The sequence below is a fragment of the Tiliqua scincoides genome, chromosome 4 (assembly GCF_035046505.1).
Source record: "Tiliqua scincoides isolate rTilSci1 chromosome 4, rTilSci1.hap2, whole genome shotgun sequence".
Lineage (NCBI taxonomy): Eukaryota > Metazoa > Chordata > Lepidosauria > Squamata > Scincidae > Tiliqua > Tiliqua scincoides.
In genome coordinates, this window is record NC_089824.1 from 110,530,558 (window position 1) to 110,543,510 (window position 12,953).

General features: G+C 40.9%; 1 protein-coding gene across 1 annotated transcript in view; it reads right to left on the reverse strand.

The window, feature by feature from the left end:
- The window catches only part of ATF6 (activating transcription factor 6), a 109,871-nt gene that overhangs the window by 78,816 nt on the left and 18,102 nt on the right, over nucleotides 1-12,953 (reverse strand). The window contains exons 9-10 of the mRNA XM_066622907.1: nucleotides 11,684-11,775; nucleotides 2,992-3,111 (exon numbers count right to left, since the gene is read on the reverse strand). Coding sequence (XP_066479004.1) covers nucleotides 2,992-3,111; nucleotides 11,684-11,775 — 212 coding nt within the window. The remainder of the gene's footprint in view (nucleotides 1-2,991; nucleotides 3,112-11,683; nucleotides 11,776-12,953) is intronic.

Sequence of the window (12,953 nt, forward strand, 5' to 3'; positions counted from 1 at the left end):
TCATGCTTTCAGCACATCTGTGGCTGGCTATTTAAAAGAAGAAAAAAGCTACTGGAAGGAAAGACTCTGATAGGATGGAACAACCCATTAGTTAAAAAGCCAAAGCTTCAATCTGGAGATGATTAAGCACACATTTACCCACTGTAAATGTCTGCAACTAGCCAACAAGAACATTAGCAATAGAACAGGAATGCTATCCAGGGAGGCCATGGACCAGACGGCAGCCACAAGCTTACTTGGACCATCAGGACCAAATGCCCATAAATGGAGCCAGTCAAGGAAAAGATGCTACCCTGTCATTCTGATCTCCATTGATACCATAAGCATTACTGAAATTTATTCTGAGTTATCGGGGGGAGGTAACATTCTATGGGCATATTTTTATGAAGGACTCTGTTATCTGACAAGCATCATATTTTAATATCTAATTAAGGAGCAGATTTGTTCTCCATAGGTTCAACTGGAAAAATGCACAAACTTAATTTACCTCCTCCTCTGATGGAATGACCACTAGATCATGGGAATGCAATAGACACAGCATATCTAGATTTTAAAAAAGCATTTTACAAAGTCTCCCATTGGATATAATGTGGGCTATAGCTGGTACTGCTGTTTCGTTGGTATAAAGCTCATTGAACAGCCATTCCCAGCGAGTGCCAACAGAAGACTCCATGTCAACCTAGAGAGAAGTTCTGAGTGGGGTGCCACAGGGTTGTGACTTGGACCCTGGGTTGTTCAACATTTTTATAAATGACCTGAATGAGGGGAAGAGGGAATACTTTTCAAATCTGCAGATGATACAGTGGGGGCAATGGCTAATACCCTGGAAGACAGAATCAGGATATAAAACTATCACAACCACTAAATCATTAGGTTCATGCCAAAAATATGTTATTTAATTAAAACAAATGTGAAGTCCTGCATGCAGGTAGGTACAAACAAATGTGAGGCACTAAATACAGGGTGGAGAAGACCTTGGCAGTAGCACTTATGAAAAAGATCTAGGTATCTTATGATTGTGCTATATTTACTTGGAAGTAAGTTTGGAGTGTCCAATGGGACACTCTCAGCTAAGCATACATAGGATTGCAACCCTACTGGACCATGAACCAGCAGTATGATGTGGCTGCAAACAAAGCAAATACAATGTTGGACTGTATTAGAGGTACAGTGTTTGCATTATAAGTAGTAATAGTTCCATTCTATTCTGCAAGAATCAGACTTCACTTATAATGAGATGGCCAGGACTGGACGCAATATTCCAAAGAGGACACGGATAACGTGGAACAAGTTCAGAAGAGAGGGCAACAAAGATGAGGAGGTGTCTAGAAACAAAGTTCTACAAGGAATGGTTAAGAGTTTGGCATGTTTGAACTGGTGAAGAGAAGACTAAAGCAGAAATGATTGTCATCTTCAAGCATCCGAAGAGCTGTCACATAGAAGAAGGGAGGGCGTACTTTCTGAACCAAGCACTTGAAAACGCAGAGAAGTACACAACAGGAAGAATTTCTTTAACAGCTGTCCAGCATTGAAACAGTCTGCTTCATGCAGTAATGGGCTCCCCTTCCTTGGAGATTTACAAATAGAGACTGAATGGCCACCTGTCACAGATGCTGTAGTAGTTGCTGGCACTGAGTAAGAATGTGAAGCAATGAGCTCCTAGGTCCCTTCCAGCTCTAATATTTCATGATCCAACCTATACATTATACAGAGTGAGACAGTAAGCTGAGGTTCTGATTTGCTCCATTTCAAACTGGAAGTATAGAGTCATAATTTAGAATGCTTCCCCACACAAACACAAAATAAAGACCCTTCCTTGCATGAAGTAAATTAGCACAGTGGAAGAAAGGTTGGGTGCAGACCTCTCCCTGATTTTCTGGGAGGAGGTTTTCAGCAAACAGGAGTATTCCAAAATATGACCCCATATCTCCAGTCTGTTGTGGAGCAATCCAGAATTCTACTGCCTCACACTGCATAATGTGCAGAGCAGGTCTTATACAGGTCTCCTCCTGCAAGTCAAGGGTCCTCCTCAGCTTCCACTTCCTCCTCCAGTAGCAGCTTGCTCTCTTTCCATTGCACTGGACAGTGGAGTACAAAAGGACAGTTCAGGTACAGAAGGAAAAACATTGTATGTCAGTGACACACAGGCAACATGAAATCTCTGGATCAGCTATGCCTAATAAAAAGGCTACAAGCTTGGCATCCCATCCTGCTGCTTAACAGACTAACACTTTCTGTCTGCTGCTCCTCTGGCTTCAGCTCAAGTCACAAGCAACAGAGAGCAAGAACTACTAGGTTTCAAAAAGCAACCACTATCATCCAAGGCCAGACTTGTAACTGCTTACAGCTTCAATAGGATCCTGACAAGATCTTCTGCAAGCTGGACAAAGAGACACCTTTTAAAAGTGGTGCTTCTCTTATATTTAGCAGGGGGTAGCAATTGTCTCAATTTTAAGAGACAATGTTGCTGGTGCCTCCCTTCCATTTTTTAGATTGTGAGTCCCTCTAGGACAGGGAACCCTATGTTTTGTTTTTTTTAACTTGTTTTGCTCTTTTTGCTATGTAAGCTGCTTCTGTTGCTAAAAAATGGTATAATACCACAGGTTTAAACAACACTGCAAACTTCTTTTTATGGTCAGGTATCCAAGCCAGAGCTCCAAAGAACAACAGTTTGGCCCTAGTAACCGTAACCTATTCACCAATTCATTTCCAACTGCACTTTTGGCAGTAGTTGTGACATCTGGAGCAGAAATCAATTTATTTTACAGACACAGGTTACAGTGAGGGAACAGCTGAATGAATGTTTTGGAACAGAATTTGGATCAGATGCTCTTAGGCTGTTCAGATTGGTCAAGTCTGGGCAACCCACAGAGCAGTAGGAATGGTTCAGGAGCACATGCTATCACCATTATTACAATCAGCACTGCAGTGTCAAAGCTGCAAGTCACATGCAGACCAAGACTTCAGTCATACCACAGAAATTATGCTCACCCATTATTATTCCTGCCATCTGTTTCCTGCGGTATGTTTTCAGAGAATTCAAGAAGGTGCCTGCTCTGGTGAGCAGGGCTGACACGAAGTTCAGTAGACTTGAGGCCCCATTCCAACGTGCTAAAAGCAAAAGACAAACCTGTCAGTTGAATTCTAGCACATCTTACTGCTGCAAGCCATGTGACAAGGATAGCAGTTGAGATAGAACCCAGCTTTGCTGCTACTCATCTATAGTGGAATCTCTGCCTGGGATATTCAGATTTGATTCACTGGAGACTCCTAATTAACCATGGTTCACCAAAACCATCTAAGAGTGCAGGTGTAGCAAAGCAGCCAGGACTGTGAGCCACAAAATCCTTCTCCAGATCTTGGAATAATATTCCTCATTCTATGTATATTGAACAAACGTACATAGAAGGAATATATAGAAAGGCATACCTTTCTATATTAAAAACGCACTCAAGATGGCTTATAGCATTTGCAACTAACAGAGATTATAATCTTAAAAAAAGAATCTCCAGAAAAACCAACTTTAAAAGCAACAGTTGAAAACGAACCAAGTAGTAAAAATCAGGAATAATGTAAAAGAACCAGATCCTTTGAAAGCTCTGTAGAACTGGATTATTTTCAGAGACCACCAAAAAGCAGGCAGCAAAGCAGCTAGGTGTACTTCTCTAGGGAGGCCACTCTACTTTCAAGGTACCACAATTAAAGGGTTCTGCCTTTCATACCTAACTGCCACCATGGGTCTTGTCTCACACTCAAATGGTGAGGGAACACATAGGAGGGCTTCTGATGTAGAGCAAAGTCCTCAGGCAAACTCATATGGGATGAGGCAAAGCCTAACATACCCTGCTCCAAGAATGCTTAGGCTTATAAATGTCAAAACCAACACCTTGGACCCAGAAACAATTTGGTAGCCAGGAAAGCTGGTAAAGAATTGTTATGATACATGATTGACGGTTCCTGACAAAACCCTAGCGATTGCATTCTGGCCCAATGGAAATTTCCAGACTTTCTTCAAGGGCAATTCCATGCAAAATATGTTTTAGTAATCCAATCTATACTAGCGTATAGTACAATGCTGTAAAAGGATTATAAACTGAACTAAAATGGCAGGAGGGCAGGAGGTCTTGTCTAGAGGGTAGAGCCTCTGTTAGCCCAAAGATAACATCAGAAGGTGCCAGTTCAAGGACACCGGCAGCTCCCTGAACGGCTGAAAATGAGACCTTGAAGCAGTTGACAAGCCGAGCTGAGTGATTCCACCTGCTTTTGGTGTGAGCAAGAAGCATCTCAGCTGCCCTCCATGTGAGAGATGGAGCTGCTTGTCAGTTTGCGTGGGATAACTGGAGACCAGAAGTGAGACCAAACCAGGAAGATCCATTCTGAAATGTTGTTGGTTCTTGAAAGAGAGGACCTCTATGACTGTAAAAATCTCCTTGAGGGATTTAGGAACGCCTGCCTATGTAAACCGCCTTGAATAAAGTCAGAGGAGTAATCCAATGACCAGAAAGGTGGCATATAAATACTGTAATTTAAATACGATAAATACCATAATTACTATTATTATGGAAGTGCTTATTCTCAGTGATGACACCATTCCAATTCCTCCAGAATTCCTTAATGAGATGAAGTTATCTAGCATTATGTACTTTAGCATTTTTCCCCATGTGAAAATATTTGGAGCAGGTGCTGCAATTCATGATTTTAGTGCAGTTTTAATATTTACTGTATATACTTGCCTATAAATCTGTCTCACAGATAAGCTGAGGAAAAGTCTTGAGCAAAAATCATGGAATGTTCTATGACCCTCGGATAAGTCAGGGGTTACATAGGGGAGTGTCTGACTATAGTTTTGTCTGATTTTATCAGAGGCCATATCCTGAAAAATAACTACCATTAATTGTTACCTAAGAACTGTACAGTCTCTCATTTATTAAAAATACAATAGAAGATCATATGATACGTTTTTATTCTTAACCTTTTTGTAAACACCATACCAGTAGAATAGTGGTTCCCAACCTGGGGTAAATGTACCCCAGAGGCATTCGACAGGACCTTTAGGAGTACTTGAAAAAGAACTGAATAATTGCAGAAAAGGGCTCCAGAATGACTTGCAGGGCCAGCAAAGGTAGGAAGGGAGGTAAATAGTTGGCTGTGAAAGCCCCACCAATACGTAGTTTTTGGCCATCAATTCATGTATGAACCTGTGACTGAAAACCAGCACAGTAAAAACACTGAAACATAATATGGAAAGTGATCTATGGAAGAATTTCTCAGGACACTCCTGGTGCAAAACAGTGAAAAGGATTTGATTACTGATTCTTCTGCAGTGGTTCCCAACCTTTTTTCACTTTCATACCCCTTGGCAGCCCATTTCCACAAATTGTATCCCTCATATTAGATAAATGTTTGTAATTAATATGAATAATATAAGCCCTAATCGCCTCTATATGAAAACCTCTATATGAATACTCTATAATCGCCTCTATATGAATACTGTGTATTCATCACAGTATTTTCTCTTTTTATCTCTGAAGAACTGAAGACTATGCCTTCTTTAAGGTGCCTGATGTGTTAAACCAGAGGCTCTACACATAACATATAATACATAACTGGGCATGTGCAATTCAATACACAGCAGAGAGACAAGCAACAAGTGTGAACAAGTGCAGCTGGACATAGCTGCAACCCTATTTACTCAGAAGTAGGCCCATTGCTTTCCATGGGTGTTATTCTTAAGTAATGGTGCACTGAATTGTAGCCTGGGACTTTGTTTCAAAGTGGAAACAAGGATTACATCCTGGCATTAAAAAAACAGACCACTGCAAAGCATTTGCAAAATGGAACAAGGCTGCAGCAGGGTCTGCTAAAGAGTACCAGGTTTGCTTGATTTCAATGGAAGCCTTGAGCCCTTTTCTCAGGTGGAGAATAAAAGGTTAGCTTCGGCTGCAGTTTGGCAGGGAGGTTACCATGGAGATTAACAGCCCTCTAATTATCTCTGCATTGCTTTGCCAGGTGCCACAACTTGCTTGAATAGCCTTGACCCCCAGAGACAAGACAAGGTGATGATCTAAGCCTGATTTATTGGCAGAAATTTCTCACCCTATAGGCAAGTATCTACAGTATACACTGCTTTTCAACAAAGAGGTTCAGAAAGTGGGTTACAGGGAAAATAACTAAACAGACAAAAATAACTAAATTTTTAAAATTTTAAGAGTTATATATTTGAATTTGTGTATGTGTGTTGCTTAATAGGCACTAATGAGAGGCAGAGTAGAAAAAACCAAAAAACTTGCCAAACGTAGATAGGTAATTAAACTTAGTTTCTAGGACCAGCTGACAGGCCTCTCCCTGTTTGGTTAGTATTGTCTGGTGCCCTTTGCATGAGGCAACACCATAAAAGAACTGAAAACTTTATGACTCAACATTATTCTTTATTGCAGTGTTTCTCAAACTGTAGGTCCCAAGTAAGTTGTGAGCCAATTTCAGGTGGGTCCCCATTAATTTAAATTTAAAAAAAAAAATACATTAGAACTTGATGCTACCATGGTATGTGACTGCATTTCGGGAACTATTATTATTATTATTATTATTATTAACAGTATTTATATACCGCTTTTCAACTAAATGTTCACAAAGCGGTTTACAGAGAAAAATCAAATAACTAAATGGCTCCCTGTCCCAAAAGGGCTCACAATCTAAAAAGATGCAAAAAGAATACCAGCAGACAGCCACTAAAACAGACAGTGCTGGGGTGAGGTGGGCCAGTTACTCTCCACCTGCTAAAAAAAGGAGCACCCACTTGAAAAAATGCCTCTTACCCAATTAGCAGGGGTTGTTACAGACTTGTGCTTTTAACAAGTTACTATGTATATTTTAACTATGATAGTAAATGGGACTTACTCCTAGGTAAGTCTGGGTAGGATTGCAGCCTAGGATTGTTAAAAATTTTCCTGCTTGATGATGTCATTTCCAGTCATGACATCACTTCTGGTGGGTCCTAACAGATTCTCATTCTAAAAAGTGCTACATGTGTGAGAACCACTGCTTTATTGGGTTTTTAACGAAGTAGCAGAATTTACTTAAGCCAGTTTCTCCCAATCTGCCCAACCACATACATGCCCATACCCTACACACCACCACTTTTTGGATGCCAGATTTCCTCCACTGCAGCAGAGAAAACACAGGATATGAAGAAGGGCATCATGAGAGTAGCCTTGCTTTCATGTTTTCCCCAGGAGTAATTTCCAAGTGGACAGGGACACATGATTCATTTCACAACTGCAGTCTCATCAGCAAGACATGCTTTTTTCTATCAGTAAATTATACAAAGCATGGCACTTAGGTTACACACATCCATTACCCTTAAGTCAAGCTCTCAGGAAGAATATACACTTAGGGTTTACAAAGATACAGCAAGGAATTTAAGACAGACTGCTTAGTTAGGCTGTTCTATACAGCAACAACATGCATCAGATGTAACACAAGCTTTCTGAAAATTGGGAGCCACCTTCTCACCCTTTCCTATTTTTTTCCCCAAATAAAATTTGGAGTCAGCTGTAGGAGAACAATCAACCTAAATGTCCTGGTAAATAGGAAGCAAACAGGTAAGTTAAGCATCTGAGCTGAGAAGATATTGACTTCTAATTAAATGAATTAGCTACCTTAGAGTTAAATGAGGGCACAGCAAAGTTAATTAACTGTCAGCACCTGAATCCTAGGGAGAAACTTATCTTTAGAAACTTATAGGGACAGCAGAGAAGCCTGCCCTCTCTTGGCTGTGACTGGATTTGTGGTGTAGGATTAAAAGAAGCCTGCCCTCTATGGGTACAACTGGAACTGCAGTGTGGAATTCAGAAATGCCTGCCCTGCAGACTAACATCCTCTCCCACCTGTTTCAAAACCAAGTTCCATAAAATAAAACTAAGAAATCAAACACAGAGCAAGACTTAACTTGCCAAGTAAACAAGCTATAAAGCTCTGGCAAAAACAACCTAAAGTTTAGGTCCTAAACAATCAATAACTAGTTATGAAAAGTAGAAAACCAGCAGCGGTGTGCTCTCCAATGTATTACACTCTGGACTGAAACTGATGCTTTTTTTTTAACTTGTTCATAAAATGAAAAGGGGGGGAGTAGTGAGGTGGCTGAGTTTGCAGATGATGCCAGACAATTCAGGGTGTTAACTAAAGCAGATTCCGAATTCTGCAGCAGGTTTGAAGGAGGCAAATTTCAAGCTAGGAATTACTAGAAAAGGGATTGTTAACAAGGCTGTGAATATTATAATGCCCCTATACAAAACTCCCTACCCCTAAACAAAACTCCCCCCCTATACAAAACTCCCTGCCCCCTGGGGGCTGGGGGATAAGAATAGGCCCTCAGTTTGGCTGTACTTGTCGTAAGAGGCGACTAAACAGCCACCGGGTAGATGGGACTCGTCAGCCTGGGAAGGCAGCTCATCTGAGAGAAGGAAAACTCTGATCCCAAACCTCCACTGCCTTGTGGCTACATCCAGTTATGGAAAAGGCTTCAGGAGTCAACCTCGAGGCAAAATCCGGAGCTGGAGTCCCTGAGGCAGTTCATGACTGAACACAGTCACGTTCTGGCAACTCCTGCAACGCCGCTGGAACCAACCGTATTGGCCTCTGCCTTTCCATTGGACCATTTCAGCGATGTGGAGAGGGGGGATTTGCTGCATGGGTAACAGCCTATCCTCCATACCTACTTTATCCAGGCTTCACGCACTGGAGAGGACACTCTGTTCCAGAACCACCATTCAGAGTATGACACCATGGTCTTCCGAGACTGAAGGATGCCAACAACAAAACTCCCTGATTTGGGTCTAAGGCTATCTGAAAGACCCATCCCATACATTCCAGCCCACCATCTTAGGTTATCTGATGGGGCTCTTCTACAAGTGCCGCCTCTGTCCCAAGTGAGATGGGTGGCAGCTTGGGGGTAAACCTTCTCTGCAGCAGTGACACAGCTAGGAATTCCCTTCCAGGGAATTAATAACTACTCCCTCCGTCATAATGAGGGCTCAAAAGGTACTTACTTTGTCTGGCATTTGGTTGCCAATATTGGCATTCTGTGCCTCTCAAACACTACTGTGACTTGACTGCTTCCCTGGACTTATTTGTTTCCCCCAATGTTAGGTCTTGCTTTATTTTAATTTTAAGTTTCTCTGTTTAATTTTAAAATTAATGTTTTTAATGCTTTGTTTAATGTTTTGTCATCTTCTTACATTTTATGATACTTTGTACTTTATTATGGAGCTTTATAATCGCCTTGGGCATTTGCTAAGGCATGGGAAAGGTGGGATATAAATTATTCAAATAGATTTAAAAAATGAACCACTCTGAGCTCTTTAGAAGGAGGCAAAGATAAAAGTACTCTTAATTCTTAGCCCACCATGCTTAAATTGGTCAGATTCAAAAAAATACACAGCCACCTTATGACAAATTCAGATAGCATTTGTGGGGGGCAGGGAATGAAGAATAGTAATCTGTCCTCACCTTCATCTTTGCACCTCACTCTATCGGTATAGCAGATTTGCACAATGACAACTGGTACTTTAGCTGTACTTCATGTTCCTGGGCTGCATGTCAGATTGATAATTTGGAAAGCCATCTCTACCAGCAAGTTTAACTGGATTTAATTTGTTAATCTGGCTAAAAAACACACCTTGCACAATTAAAATGTCAGGATTTTTGAAAAAATCTAAACTGTACAGTAACTGCTCTGACCCAGCCAACAGTGATATCATACGAACCACTTGCCTGGTTATAAAAGTTTTCTAAGGACAGAATAATCCTTGAGTTAGAGCTGGGAAGCTTCCAAGCAGCAAAAATGAAAAACTAAAAAGGTCTATGAATGCCAGAAGCAGAGAGCTTCCCACTCCAGGCAGCCAGTCCTTGCCAGCTGACTTGCTTAAGGCGCCATCTGCCGAGATGCTTAGGCAACAACAGCAGAATCCAATCCTAATAGTTACAAACTATTCCTCTGGTGTTATGCACTATACCTAGAGCTGACCCTGAAATTTTCCACAAAGTAAAATTCAAAGCAAGTTAAAGGAGTTCTTAAAGGGTGAAACATCTAAGAATTTTCAAGGAGAGTCATGTGACACATATCCAAGGGGTTTGGTACATCCCTAATATACTTAGTGCATTATTTGAACTAGTCTCTTGCTAATATAAGCACTGCCTCTCCTGCTTTCAGCCTTACAAGGGGCCTGTGTGCTTCACAGACAAATCCAAATAACTGCTAGTTCTACAAGAGCAAGGGGAGAGTAGCCATAGGTTCTTTGTGTGCTTTGGTGCACCCAGAAATCTTCTGCATTTTGTATAAACTTATTTAATCTGCAAAGGGTTTCTAGAATCACTATCTTCAGACAGTCACATATTGGCAAATAGGATTTCTGCTCTCTAAAAAGCAATGTCCTTCCCCCCCCCCCCCCGGTGATGGAAATCAGTCACACTAGCTAGATCTTTAAAGTTTGGTCAGGTTCAACCAGAGAAGCCCTGCATCTTCAAGGCCTAAAAGCCTCCTGCACAATTGAGTGCATTTAAAAATATCCTTGGTAGAGCACGGTCAGTCAACAGAAAGCAGAAGCTTCAAATCCAGCCTCCCGCTTCATCTTCTTTAGGTAATATAAACTCAGTTTTCAGTGCTGCAGGTCAATCCTCTTCACCACCTTCAGCTCACATACCCTTACTTGGAAAGCAGCGGCCTCACCACCAGTATCTTTTAGTAAACACCCAGGCTAGATGAGCTTGGACAGCTTTAGAAAGGAAATGGGACAAATTCATGGAGGCCCAGTATATCAATAGCTACTAGTTGGGATGGCTATGCACTATCTCCAGTGGCTATATGCAATTCTGTCTTTTCAGCAGTACAATCCAAACCGCAGAGCTCTCCTTCTAACCATGTCCACCTTGCACCTTTGGTATCACCTTGTAAGCTCTCTTTTGGTCTTTTAACTATTTTATAATAGGATAATCCAATTAAAATGGAGACCAGATTTTGAGTTTAGTCACTGACACAACATCATCATTTGTAGTTAGATTGACTAAATAAAGTTTAGTTATTTAGCTCAAGGTGGAACTCATCATTATCTTAGTTTATATCTGCTGCTCTTATTTTATTGCTAGTATGTTTTACTAGCTGCCTTGAGAGATTCCCAAAAAAGGCAGGATACAACTATTTTAGCTCTTTAGGAATTTAGTTTGTAAGAAGCATCATCAGAGAGTACTGTCAGCTTTTTATCATTGTGGAGCTGGTTTCTGAGCCTGAAAGACTTTCTCTGGTTACTTGCCCTTGCTGTGACTATCTGAACAAAAGAATTGCTGAAACTTAAAATGCTGGTGGATGGGATATCCTGAACAGGTTTGGACCCACCTTTGGACATTGCTAACACGGTAACTGAGTAGAGACACCTTAGTTGTGTTTCTCTTACCATCAGCTGTGGCGAGGGAAAACAATGTGTTTCCCCAACAATTTTTTCCCCAGCATTAGTGACTTTTCCAGTGGTTGTTTACTAGTATGTCTTTTTGCTTAAGACTGTGAATCCCTTTTTAGGAGTGGAAAACATTTTTCCCCATGAATTCTACTTTGATAAACTACAACTTTTTTAAGAATAATATTCATGACTAGTGACCCAAGCTCTCCAATGATGCTGAAAGGGAACTTTACCTGAGTCGGTCATAATTCAGCATTACTAAGGCTAGCAGCACCATCACGCAGAGAGCTCTTCTCTTTGGAGGGGAGACTTTGAGATTCTGGTTCTGAGCAAAACGGGAAAAATCAGAGAAGATTATGAATGAGCAACATTCTTCCATGCTTTTCAGAATTATGAGTGCTATTATTAATATCACAAGAGAGAAGTAACATCGCCCATATTTTATAACTGCTTAACAATGTTCATTTTCCTCATGTGCATTCAGCCAAATACTGCATTCAACATCCACTGTGATGCTTACTGTCACTTGAGAGGAGGAACACCACCTATCAAACCTATCAGTTCTTTCAATGATATCTGATCTTAAGAGTGCTGGCAACATGACTGCAAATTCCAATGAGTGTTTTAACGAACATGCAACGAATAATTATAGTCTGTGACCCTTAAAAGTGAACTAGCTTAAACAACTTCAGGTTAGATCGCAAATAAGGATGCTTGGTCAGACCTTGCAAAGCCACAGAAGAAGATACTGTGAGTGTACTACTATTATCCAATTCTTCCTTCCTCCTTCCCCTGACTTAGGCGCTGCTTTCCCTCCTTTCTCAGCTCTTCTAGATCAAAGAGCCTTGGTTCTTTTGCAGTGGCTAGCCACAGTGGGCCACAGGATTCAGGACAGCCAAAACTGAATTCATCCAAAGCAGAGAAAATCCTTCAAAGCTCACAGGTCCTGCAATCTAGAGATATTTAGTACACCAGATTCTTTTGCAGTTTCCAGAATCCCAAACATGGCACTACAAAAGGCAAACTATATGCTGTATATATAGGGTTGCCTTTGAAGCCTTTTCAAAAATTTCAGTTAGTACAGAATAAAGCTGCTAGGTTATCAACTGGGACTGGCTACAGAGAGCACATTACATTAGCTGTTGGCCAGTTTCTAGGCACAATTTGAAGTAATTTTAAAAACTCTATAGCAGCCATTTTCAACCTTTTTCAGCTCACAGCACACTGACAAGGCACTAAAGTTGTCAAGGCACTCTACTAGTTTTTAATTACATTATTATGTCACAATTAATATAATACATTTAGATCATTACATGATAAAGAAATTCACAAGAAGCTTGGAGAGGGAAGTATATGTGGTTTCTGGAAAGGAGGAACAATGTTTTGAAGTAGGTGATCAAATTGATATCAATTGATATGCTTTGAAATGCAAGGAAATGTTGGCAAAGAGGTGAGACTGAGCACATACTGGAGAAATGGGGGTGAGGGGCAGTGAGGAAATGT